The sequence below is a fragment of the Larimichthys crocea genome, chromosome XIII (assembly GCF_000972845.2).
Source record: "Larimichthys crocea isolate SSNF chromosome XIII, L_crocea_2.0, whole genome shotgun sequence".
In the NCBI taxonomy this organism is placed as follows: domain Eukaryota; kingdom Metazoa; phylum Chordata; class Actinopteri; family Sciaenidae; genus Larimichthys; species Larimichthys crocea.
This window is the reverse complement of record NC_040023.1, coordinates 27,953,220-27,966,183: the sequence shown is the minus strand read 5'-3', so window position 1 is coordinate 27,966,183 and position 12,964 is coordinate 27,953,220. Positions and strand designations below refer to the sequence as shown.

The following is a 12,964-nucleotide window of genomic DNA, read 5'->3' as shown; positions in this document are numbered from 1 at the left end:
CTATTAATATATTATATTATAATATTATTTATGATATACACAACCATATACCATACATGTATGTTGTTTAGAAACAGATATACAAATTCTCTGTGTCAATAAGCTAAAACTAACCCATCATCATGGTTCTTACTTTGTGTAATGAGTTCCACATCCAGCTCATTCCACAGTTTCACTGCACATATTAAAATACATACAAATTCTTTATACACATAAACTTTCTTTAAAATAGAGTAGTGGTAAATTATTTCTTGCTTTATACATTATTTGTGCTGTGACGTTAAACAAAGAGCGTTGGTGTGTTTGAGAAGACCTACGTCATTAACTATCCCTATGGCCTTTTTTTGCAGTATGCATAATGGATGTAGGGTTGCTTTTGGAAGCAGCACGAGTGAACAATAAAGAAGATAAAGTGCTTTGTGATTCAGAATGTGCTTTGTTCTTCCCAGGACCACAGTGCACCTTGCCAGCTTGCTCGCACGTTTTATCTGAAGTTTCCAGAAAATTATGTGATTTAATAACTCCTAGAAATTTATTTTTATACACTCTTTCTATATCAGAATCATCTATTCTCACTTGAGAAGTGAGCGTTTATTTTACAACAAACAACAAACGAAAGTGAGATTTTGTTCAAATTTAATAAATTCCAACTTCCAAAATGTTCAATTTTCCAATTTCTGATATCATATTCTACAAAATCTGCTGTCAACCGTCCTTAGACACATAAATATTAGTGTTGTCTACAAATAGAACAAATTTCATATGCATATATACATATATGATTTATAGACAGAAAGAACAATTGCGGTCCTAGTATTGACCCCTGAGGTACTCCATATGTAATATCCAAGCTGATTGAATAGCCATGTTGATTAACGCTCACCTATCCTCACAAACTGTTGCCTGTTTCTTTAGTAGCTTCTCAACTAGTTCAGTGGTCCCAAAAGTTTATTTTTCCGCCTACTACATACTATACAATTCTTCTATTCAATCTATTAGCACCAGACACGTTGATCTGTCTGATTTGATTCCACACAGCTACAGCACGTTGTGCTTCTAAATGAAGTTTTTCAGTAAGTTCTGTCAATCTGGCCAACATATATTGATAAAACAACATTAATAAGTCACCAAACTAACAGCATGGCAATATTTGCCTCATACACCATCAAAGTGGTGAACATGACCATAAAATCCCTGACATCATACCAGCTCCACTTACTTCAGACACATCCCCTACTGTGCCTCTCCTCCCCACGCTGTGACAGTCAAGTTCACAGCAAGTGGTCAAAATGCCAGACACGGCTGAGGGGGGGAAAAAAAAGGATCGGTGCACATGAATCAGCTGTCACCCTAACACAAGCCAAAGTAGCATTTATTTTTCTAGTTTGGCTTTTCAACTGTTTCTTTTTCCCCCCACCGTGACGAGACGTGCTTCAGACAGTCACAGAGACTTGGTGTCTGGCAGTGATACGAAATGTTCACCTGACCTGAGAGAGGGGGCTGCTGTCACAAAGGCAAGTGAGGACAGCAAACATCGAAAGGTTGACAATGAAGACAGACGATTCTAAGAAAAATGGACATACTGATCCTGAAGCACTGTGTTTAATTTGACAAATGTCAACTGCTGTATGCACAGTGGCTAAGATCGAGCTAGCCTCAGTACAGCCTCACAGCACCACAAGGAAAGCGATGATTACGACTTTGAAGTCATCTTATTCTGACACATCAACGTTATGGGTTGGAGCTGTCGGGGGGCTGCTGAGAAGGCCAAAATAACTGTGACTGGTCAGCTGCTTGTGTGTTCTCCGACATGATTCAGATGCTGATAGTGAACATGGAGCAGGTGTGCCCAAATGTCACCTCTTTTTCAGAAAATGTTGGACAAATTTGTATCTGGGGCATGTTGATGGGGTAAAAAGGTGCTGACCATGTAGTCACGCCATCCCCATGCTGAGTCCAGTCAGGGATCTTTGTTGCATGTCATCCCCATGTCGTTCCCCTGTCAGCTCTCCACTGTCGCTTTTAACTATATATTCTTGAAATCTAGCAATGACATTTCCTGTACAAACTTTCCCCTCAGCAGGATCTTTTCTCTCTGTCACCTGCAGTCATCGAGCTACCACAGTTAAAAAAGCCCCTTCATACAAACACAGTGATAATCAGAGCAACAGTTATTTCTATTTTTTTTTAAAACAGCATGTGAGCTAATATGAATTTAACAAGTCACAGCTTAACATCCTGTTGGATATTACAAAACAGACAGCGCTGCTCACCGTCTAATAACATAAATGATGAAAGTGATGCGGGGACGTATTAGAGGATTCACTATCAGAGGCAGGAGCGAGCGTCCCTCGTGCTCGCAGTGGTCATTAATTAAGGCTTCAAAGGCGAAATCAAAAGAAGCCTGAGAGAGGAGAGAGAACTTTAATAAGTTAATGTAACATTTTTACCACCACTGTTGTCTCTCCCCTTTCTCTCCCTCTCAATAAAGCCGCGAGGAACATTAGCATAAAACAGATACCCAAATCTGAATGACACAAAGCCGTCGCTTTGACACATAAATGAAGCCGGCAGTGTGACACAGACAGTCCATGTCTGAAAGGGAAAGTCAGGACGGTAGATGGAAGCATGTAAATACAATCTGTTCAGGCACATAATGGACGCACATCCTGAATGATAATATAGACCTTGGCAGAGAAGCATAAATCCTGAAAAAAAGCTTTTGCTATGCAGGGAGAGTCTAACAAAGACGGTCTGAGTAAATGTTATGTTGACCTGTTTGGAATCATTTTGTTGTTTGTTGTTCTGCAGAGTCACTTTGATTCAGAAAGCTATTTAATAGCACAGCATTCATTAGCGACAGACTTTCTGATGCAGTCCTTGTATTCACTTAGAAAAACCAAGTGCAGTTCAGCCCCCTATCTGAGGCAGACTGTCTTAAACTTTTCCGGCCCATGAGCCAAATTTAATCATCTTAGTCTCGCCCTGGGACCCAGGCTCATTAAAAATGCACTGGTAAACTTGTCATGTCGCCGGAATCAGGTCGTCTCTCCACTCCTGGTTTGAGCAACCTCTGTGTTAGGCTGAGAGCCCCCTGCTGTACCGCCTCCACCCCCCCGTCTTATACTGTCTCCTGCTAAACTCCATGCGAGTTCAGCATGAGTTCACTCCACCTTCTGATTTTTTAAGTTGTAGCCTATGGCCTGCAGAGCCCAGTCATAGTCTGCATCAATAATGCAGAGACCGCAGCCTGCTAACATCTCAGCCCTTAGCGAGAGGTCTGCACGACAACACACACGGCTCAAACAAAAAGGCAGGAGGAAGACGTCTCAGGCCGGCACCATGAGAACAAGAGCGCTGACACCCGGCTATTTTAAGTACACACACAGGCTACTGACACAGAAATACAGACGGATGGATGAAGACGTTAACGCACTTTGCAGCTGTATGATACCAGATTGAGCATACACAGATGAGTGGATAAATGTGTACACACACATGCAGACACAATCAGGAGTGTATGTATGTGTAGTGTGTGTTAAATCTCTGTGGCTCATGTTAACAGTCTCTGTAGCCAGTCTATTGAATTTCCACACAAGAGCAAAGCAGCACTCAGTACAGCATTCCTCAGAAAGGGTACTTCCACCTCACACACACGCACTGCTGTATCTCATTTCGTCAAGCTACTTGGGGAAACATCTCGGTCGTCAGATGAAAATATCTCTAATTATTCAGGACGATGGCGCTGGCTCGCCCCCCACCACCACCCCCAAGATGTTATTGTTGAAACTTTGCTTCTGTAGTGTTCAATGAAATTTAAAGTCTGCAGTGCGTCGCATAAAAGAGGATGTAAATCTTTAATTTGAGTAGAAATGGAAAAACTTAAAAAACAGAGGTTTTCAGGGGAGCGGCATCAATGTAAATGCGTGTGTGTGTGTGTGTGTGTGTGTGTCTCCAGTCTTTTCTCCCATGCAGTGACTCTGCTGAATTATTAAATCACTACTTAGACTTTGTGGTTAAATGAAGCTATGCAAACAAGAAGGAAGTGTATTAAAAACAGCAGAGCAGTAAGTGAATGCACTGTTTGACAAAACTGTTTAAACGTCCTCTGTGAAACTGGCTTCAACAGTAAAACAATATCAAATTGCTGTCGGCAGCACTTTTTTTGCTTTCTTTCTAGACCTTCTACCTTAACTACTTAATCAACGACTTAATACTGCAGTTTGTGGACTGCTCTTAATCAGTGTGGGAACTGTGGAGCCATTAGCCAAATGCCGGGGAGTTTCTCTTCTCTAAAGCTTGAGGGCTGTGAGATCTGTCAAGTGGGTTCCAAAAGAAGCAAAAGGCAAGATAAACGAGGAGAGCCCAGTGACTCCTGCTGGAAAAAAAAGAAGTGTTTATTCACGATAACCATCGTAAAACACGGCAAAGCAACACAAAACGTGTCTTCCTTCCCAAATGACCCCCGCAAAGCAACACAAAACGTGTCTTCCTTCCCAAATGACCCCCCCCCCCACACCACCGCGACTAAATATTAGCAAACATGAAACCTCCTTTCGACCTGTAACCGTGTGAAATGTTGTGAAAACAGGTGAAAAAAATAAAAAAAACTGTGGCATCTGCTACAAGTTTGAAAAGCCAGAACAAGGTGATGCATCATTTACTGAGCGTTTGTCAAAATCCAATTATTGCTATCAGAGATACTTCAGTGTGTAACTGCTGAAAACAATCACATATAGTTTAGATGTATTCATTCCTCCAGATATAGTTAACACATGACTTATAGTAGCTGAGATATACATATAGCATAGAAAATTGTCTATAGAACATGGCCATACTCAAGGTGTATTAATCCACCTGTCAATCAATGGAGTCCACGATGGACAGAATTCTGCAGAGCTTTAATATCAGATTAGATTAGATTAGATTAGATAATACTTTATTTATCCCACAACGGGGAAATTCACTTGTTTACAGCAGCAAAAAATAGAATCAAGGAGGGAAAACACAAGTGTACATATTTACAAAAAGTACTAAAGTAGAATGTGCAGATTTAAGAATGTGCAGATTTACAAAACAAGTACTTAGGTAGAACATAAACTAAAAAAACAAAAACAAAACAAACAAGAACAAAAAAATAGCAATGGGACATGAACAGGAGACTACAACATGATCAGGTGCAGGTGTTGTAAAGTCTCACAGCAACATTGTTCATTTGAACAGGTGAGTTTTATATAAATTCACCCTCAGTACAGTTGTCATGAATGTAGAAATTAGCTATAGAGATCAAAACTGTTTTTGTACCAGGCTGTAAACATGTTTATTTCTGCTGTGAAGTCGTTCCGTATCCAGCCTCAAGTGGCTGTTTGAGGAACTGCAGTTGAATTGGAATCATCTGCCTCTGAGCTTATGAAGTTTTATCATGCGCCTACACTGCATCTAAAGCGCGGTTTCATTTCACCATGAAAGACGACAACAGTAGGAGTAAGACGACAACAAAGTCTGTAAAGGACGAAAGCTGAAAAACTAGCAACCAGCAGACCAGCAGATAATATTTAGCATGGGCATCAATAATATCTTAAAGGTGCAGTGTCTAGGATAGCCAAACTGAATACTGCTTGCCTCACCCTCCCATTCCAAGCACGACATGGATAAACTACAGTGACCATAAAAAAACAAAAAAGTTCTTATAGAGTCAATATTTGGTTTGTCCATTCTGGGTTTGAAGTAACGTGGCGGTTCAACATGGCGAAGAAGACCCTCTCCTCCAGTAGATATAAAAGGTTCATTCTAAGGTAGCAAAAACATAATTCATAAGTCAAGTCTTATTTTCAGGTAAAATACACAAATGAAAACATGGTTATGCTTATTATATTCAATTTCTGCCAACAGATCCCCTTAAATATTACACACTGGACCTAAAGGTGCTTCCTTACTGCCACAGCATTCAGACCAAAGCTAACTTCAGCTGCCTGATAATATGAATATAAATGGATATGACGTGACCATTCTTGGTCATATAGATACATGATTTACAGTGTTCCTTCACGTATGTATCTCAGTCTGCTCTGCCCAAATGAGCACAGGCTGCAGTTGTTCGGGAAATTATCAAAAAGGTCAACGTCTTGGTGCATTACTGACATTTGTGTTATTTATTATTTATTTTTGGCAATATGACTGTGAGGATTTGAGTGATTTAAAAGGTGACAGTAAGAATTATGGCCAGTAAGACATTGTTGAATTTTCTAAATAAATGGCAAAACAAACTTGAATTTTTTGTCCTATTCCACCCCTAAAATGAATACTAATAACAACATCCTCCATGTTTGTCCTCGCTTATTTTTCATCCCAGTGAAAAGGCCTTTACACCCGCGCCGCACACAGACAGGTGATTTCACTCTTTCTCTTTGTGCGTGTACAGACTCATTGACACTTTCTCGCACCTCTCAGGGAGGAACAATTTCTCTTTTGATAACAAATTGACAGCATCACAGAAATTTCTAAACTGTCAAGCACTAGAATGTGGCATTGGGTGTCTAGACTGAATTCTATGCACAGATTTAATTTAATGTTTTTTTTGAAAAAATAACTGTACTTTTCTCAAAGTAGGGCAAGTGTCTGTAACTTTAGCACCGTTTCATATCAATATCCTGCATTCATGTGAAAGCCACTATTTCTACCATACAGAGGGGCTGGAATTGGAAGCAGTATGACTGATGACGGATCCACCCTGCCGTATAAGTATGCTTAAATGGAGCAAACAATTTACACAAGCCATGAAATCTCCAATAGAGATAAACAGGATTGCAGAAATATCTCTGCAAAGCTGTTCTGTGTTCGGTGAATGAGCGAGATTAACTTTCACACAGGATGCACGCCCTCAATGCTGTGATTTCTGCGGGGTGGCGCGGAAAAGAATATACTATGGTTTTTTTGGCAAATAAGTTCTTTGATCAACTTATCACAGCGTGCCAACTGGGGTTAAAAATAAAACCACGGCTTTTTCTCGGGGGATTTCACACAGCACTTTGATCTTCCGTCTGACTATCGCAAGGTTTTTTGGGGGATTTATTCAGTCAGAACTCAGCGAGATGATTGGTTCTGGCCAAGACGAAATGTTAAAAATGTTGAAATTTGAATAGAAATGTTAAAAATGTTTCTCTTTCTTTGCAACACATTTTATGTGTTGCCAAATTACTTAAAAGAATTTGTTGTATCAAGCTGTTTTTCTAGAAGTCGTCTCAAGTTGTTGCAGCGAGCATTAGAGTGAGAAAGCTGAGCTTGTAGCATAAATATAATGAACTTTGCTTGATTAATTATACAGCAGCATGAAAAATCAATGCTGGATGATTACATAAAGAAAACAGTTCCAAGCAGAGAAAGTTGAACATACTCTGAATGAGATGCACACACACCCGGCTCCGCACTCCAGCTCTTCAGTCTGTTTTGCTTCCACATATCATCCTCTTTTCTTTTCTTTTTTTTTACATTATTTTCACTCTGTAAAGTCATCCACACACCAATTACTGCAGGCGCACAATAATAGACAGTGTATTTGTACATACAAAAGACACACACTCCCATGAGCACAACCCAGACAAAGACACACACACACACACACACTCTGGTGCAGGCTGGCACTCGTCTTTGCCCGTCTCGCGCCTTCGCTCCACCAACACAATACTGTCACATTTTGGCGTGTCACATGGGCTTGGAGACAGACAAGGCTGTATTATCAACAACAACTGGCTGGAGCTCAGGTCCTGCATGTGTGTATTTGTGTGTGTGTGTGTGCAAGTTGGAGTTCAGTGCTCAGACTGAAGAGTGTGTGTGTGTGTGTGTGTGTGTGTGTGTGTGAGAGAGGGAGAGAAGTAGTGTTAGAGTTCAGGTTAAGGCTGAGCCGTCAGCAGCAGACAAGCCCCGTCAAGTCTCCCTCCTCTGTCTAACACACACTCAGCCTCTCGCCTTGGGAGGTGAGAAGCCGCTAATTGGCAAAGGGCGAAAGACACACACACACGCAAGCGCGCGCTCACAGTACACACACACACACACACACACACACACACACACGGTGCCGGTCAGTTACAGTCTCACACACACACAAACAGTAGAACAAGAGGCATACAGAAGCACAAACAGACAGATGGACACAGACGTCTGGCTCTGAGAGGCAGTTGTACAGTGAGCTGTGTGAAGCAGACACACACACACACACACACACACACACACAGCACAACCTGGTAGACGAGAACACATTACTGCAGCTAATAATACACACCGTCTGCTCGCTGACTTTCTCCTCAACTTTCTCACTTAGTTGTTATTTTATGACTTGATGGGTTTTTTATTCACTCACATATTAATAGACTCTACCTTTGCAGTTTATTGTGGCGCACATAGCTGACCTTAAAAACATAATGCTCGCTGTGTGTGTGTGTGTGTGTGTGTGTGTGTGTGTTTGTGTGCGCGCTTCAGTTCAAATGAAAGTTGAATTAAACGAGAAACTGCAGATGTCTGTAAATCCATTCTACGTATCATGCAGCAATAAAGTGGACAACGTTCTCAGTACCAGTGCTGGGAACCTCGCTCAGATTTGTGTTATTATTCTGGTAAAACTGGTACAGCGCCACACCAAGAATTATGTAAGATCTATGCAGGCACCTCAGACACCAAACATGACACACGTGCACCAGCAGGTGGCAGTGTCATCAAAGGAAGTACGCTTTGGCCCAAGCGGAAACCCCTGTGGTTGGAAAAGTGAAGCCAACGCTGAAGTGCTAAAAACTGTAACTCCTCAAGTGGCCTCTTGAGACAGGCTGCAGAAGTGAATCAGTCTCCATAAGCCCCCATGTTAAAATGTTAAACTTCACAGCAGGGTTTTAAAAATAAAACTTCACAGCAGGGCCGTTACAGATGGTTAAGAAGAGCCCCAAGGCGTCGTCCACCAGCCTCAGGTCCACTGATGGTCCACGTCTTTGCTGATTCTTAGATCAGCCGGGAGGTGGAAGAGGCAGCAGATCCAACACGGCGGCAGCCAGCACTGCATATTTTCAGCTTTAAAACAGCGCTTCGAAACCTATGGGTGACGTCACTCAGGCCTTACATCCACATTTTTCCTAAATTGAGCTGCTTCTCATGAGAAGTTTATTGCCAACTATAACTACTTGTTTTTTTCCTTAAAGTGAGTCTGAACTGCACGATTCTAGACCAAATAATCCAAAATAATCCCTAAAATGCTCACGTTAAAGCTGGAAGTGATGTCACGTCTTTACGTAGGTCTGTCCAATTAACACAAAGTCTGTCCAGTGCCTTCCTGTAGCCCTCTATGGCTTCAGATAAGCCCCAGTGGCCACATGGCGGTGGTTTAGCAGGAAGTGTTGCATATATTAGCAACAATCAGTCCCATTAACACAAATGACTCGGTCCATTAATAGCTTTAGCATGTGTGCAAATGATGGTACCAATCGGCCACTAGGTGTCAGGTGTGTTAAAAATGGTGAAATGTGCTAAACTACTGATTTTAAAGCCAGTGTTTTCAAATCTGTGTGCTGCTGTCAACCTGTGGCTTGTGCTGAGATGTTTGTTCATCATTATCCTGAATGTAATCTTCAAAGTTTGCAACATATATAATAAAAGATGTTCACAATATAGCAAGGTTCCCTGACAACTGAGCAAAACTCCATCTGTTGGTGAAGACCATGTGATGAGGTCAAAAGTCCTGAGATTGTTTTGTCAGAAACTGTTGAAAGAAAGAAAGAAATGTGTACAACTAATGTGTGCTTTTATAGTGACTTTAGAATAACTGTAGAAGTTTGTGAATAATAAATATAATGTTTAGATTAAAGACACATTTCCTCGACCAGCTTCATACTGTGAGTGATCCATGAACAAAAGTTTATGCTAAATTTAAGACAATGTTGGTGGCAATAATACTTTGATGCAGTGATCAGAATTGAGCAACATTTAACTCAGTAAAGATGTAACAGAATTGAGAAAAACAAGTCAGAAACTGAAGGAACTTGTCACATACAAGATCGTCCACTAATAAAGTCTTTGACAGCAACATGTTTTTAAAGTTCTGACACTGACGGCATAATCATGATGAGCGTCAGTGGCTGTCATACCAACTGACTGCTGTCCAGAAATAAATATCTGTGAGCAGTCTGAGCGAACAGCAGCAGATACCGTAGAGAAAAAGGTCAACGTATAGATGACTGGCACTTAGAGGAATTTAAGTGTTCAGGGTTAATGCTGCAGTTTGCTTTAACACTCAGACACACTGACATGTGGGCAATATTTACCTGTCTCCATCCACAGGTGTCCTCTGACTGAACCCGACCTAACAAGCTTTACCTGCACCGCTCACCTCGTGAGTGTCGCAGTGGAGGAAACAGGTAAGAGGAGAAAAAAAAAAAAAAAAAGATGCGACAGCAGCGAACTGCACAACTTCACTGCCACAGCCAGAGTCTGTGACACCGGCATCCCGGCTCTCCACAAAGCGCTTGTCACAGCTGTGCAACGTATGAACGCAAGTGTGCAAATGAGACAGAGAGTGTGGGGTCACATGCAGGTAAACAGGGGATAGAGACAGAGGGAAGACAGAGCGGACACAAGTGAAAAACAATGACAAAAGAACACTAAATAACAACCATTCCTTTTCTATAGGCCCATGGCGGAAACCTTCAGGGCGAGGAGACCAGACACACAGAGAAAAAAAAACTCCAGCTCACACAGAGAGCAGAGCTCAGTAATCAAATTAATGTGAACCGGATCAGCCGGCTGCTGCTCTGCACTGTGAGGCGTCACGTATAGATCACATAGAGACTTAAACTTTTGGCCATGCACACTGGCTGCAGTGAGTTGCAGAGGATGCTGCATTAAATGCAAACTGAGGATGTTTGAACGAGTTTGTCTCTACAACAACAGAAGGAGGAATATATTGAGGCTTTGTGTTAGTAAAACACAAGTAGTATATGTCTGATTTGACATGAGTGGATGAAGTGTCAGGCTCAGTTTAGAGAGGGTGCACACATGTGGATGATGGGTACAGTTCAACTCTCATCACCCTCTCACTGACAGAGAGGATGCTTCATCTAAACATGTACAGACAGGTTAATGTGTATTGTGGGAGGTTTAAAAATTTAATTATATCACTTTTTAATTGAGTATGGTGATGATGATGTGTGTGGATGGATGTTGATGTTCCACAGTCCCACTGGTGTCCATCACCCCACCCTACACTGTTTAAACACCACACACACACACACACACACACAGGTCCTGGACCAGCTCATCCCAGATGAGGCTACTTGGTGACACCGCCTCATCATATTCAGCACATGCCTCATTTGCATAAAAGTTGGCCTCTAACATGAGTGACAGCTCAGAGTATCACTCTCATATTCTAGCTTCCCAGCTAGCTTGCTCCATCAGATCAAACAGGGCAGGACAGCTAACGACACAGCAGACAAGAGCAGAGGAAAAACCTCCACGCCTGTCAGGGTTTAAGGGTAATAAATGTGACAGTGAACACGCAGGTCACGGTCAGTGGGAGAGGCAGCATTACCCTCCAGGGACAGACACATAGCGGACTGTGGTGCTGTGGCCCCGGCGGATGGATAGGAGCCAGAGCTAGCCCCTGCCTGCTGCTAACTTAGCCGTGTTAGCTTAGCTGTGCTGTCTGGCGCAGCTTGGAAAACAGCTCCAACTCCGAGCAGCAACTTCCACCGCCTGGCCCGAAGTCAGAGCCCCACACCGGACAGCCTCACCAGCGTTTAGCCGCAGCAGCTAACACAAGCTCAGCATTCCCCCAGCCGCCTACGACTACAGCATTATGCATTAAACACACAGCAGTGCACAGAAATAACTAAGGAAACGTCGCAGGCTCCCTACCTGTAAATGCAGTCGCTAACGTGCTAAGTCGCCGTGTCTGCTTGTTTAAAGTCTGTGATGTTGTGTTGCTAGACGTCAAGTCCAACTGCACTACAGTGGTTTCCAGTCTGGGAAGCAAAATAATGCCCAGCTGCCCCACTGTACAGTACATGCTGCTGACAGCCGGGCTGCCGACGAAGCTTCGGCGACACCTGCAGGCCGCCCTGCGCATAGCAGCCCGGCCGGGCTCCAGGTGTGACACCTGACTGTCTGCGGGGTCACATCAGATCACACGCGGCTGCTCAACGACTTCTCTCAATGCGTTTCACAAAGGTGGATCTAATTGCTCAAAGGTACTTCAGCAGTGCAGCTCTTATTATAGGTGCATACACTCTGTTTCTATGGTGCTTTTTAAAACTACAGGTGCACAGAAAATCTAGCACAGTACAAACAAATACAATGATTCTAGGGTGAAATCAAAATATAAAAAGAAACTAAGTGAAAATGGTAAAAAAGAAAGGCTACATAAGTAGGCTGACAATGAAGAGGAGTGTTAGTAGCATTACAAACATGATCCCCACCTTTGTCTAAACCCTGGATCATCCTGAGTCTGGTCACATCTGAGGGGTCTTTGTGCAGAATGAGGAGTTTAAAATGTCTGCAAAGTGAAATGAAATGAAAGGAACAAAATGAACAGAAAGATGTTCACCTGCTGTGCCGGTCAAACTGCATTCATGCTGACTTTGGATGGACTTCATGAGAGAACAGTACAGGTGCATTGTTACTCTCACTTCATTTTATGGCCAGCAGCTGTACGCTGCATGTCGTCAAAACAGTGTTCCATGCTGGTTAAACACCATGCTTTTTTCTTATCCTTTTATTTATAGTGTTGTGTTTTTAAGATTGTCTATGTATTTACTTGTTGCTGGTGTCAAATATTGAACTGTTCTCTTTAAACCACCCCGTGTAAATTAAGATTAAATTAATGCAAATGCAACCCCAGTAATAAGTGGCAAATGGCGTATATTAGCAATGTAAACCGGAATATAAATATATAAAAAATAAATAAGTGAATAAAAGTTTTTTTCCCCAA

The 12,964-nt window shown here is 42.1% G+C and overlaps 1 protein-coding gene across 2 annotated transcripts in view; it reads right to left on the bottom strand.

Annotated features, from left to right (window-relative positions):
- The window catches only part of ldlrad4b (low density lipoprotein receptor class A domain containing 4b), a 206,266-nt gene extending 193,360 nt beyond the window's left edge, over positions 1-12,906 (bottom strand). The window contains exon 1 of one of the 2 annotated variants that reach the window (XM_019263621.2): positions 11,893-12,906. In XM_019263621.2, the coding sequence (XP_019119166.2) occupies positions 11,893-12,103 (211 nt within the window). In that variant the 5' untranslated portion in view covers positions 12,104-12,906. The remainder of the gene's footprint in view (positions 1-11,892) is intronic. The other variant, XM_010752195.3, reaches the window with a different exon arrangement.
- Between the last annotated feature and the right edge of the window lie 58 nt (positions 12,907-12,964).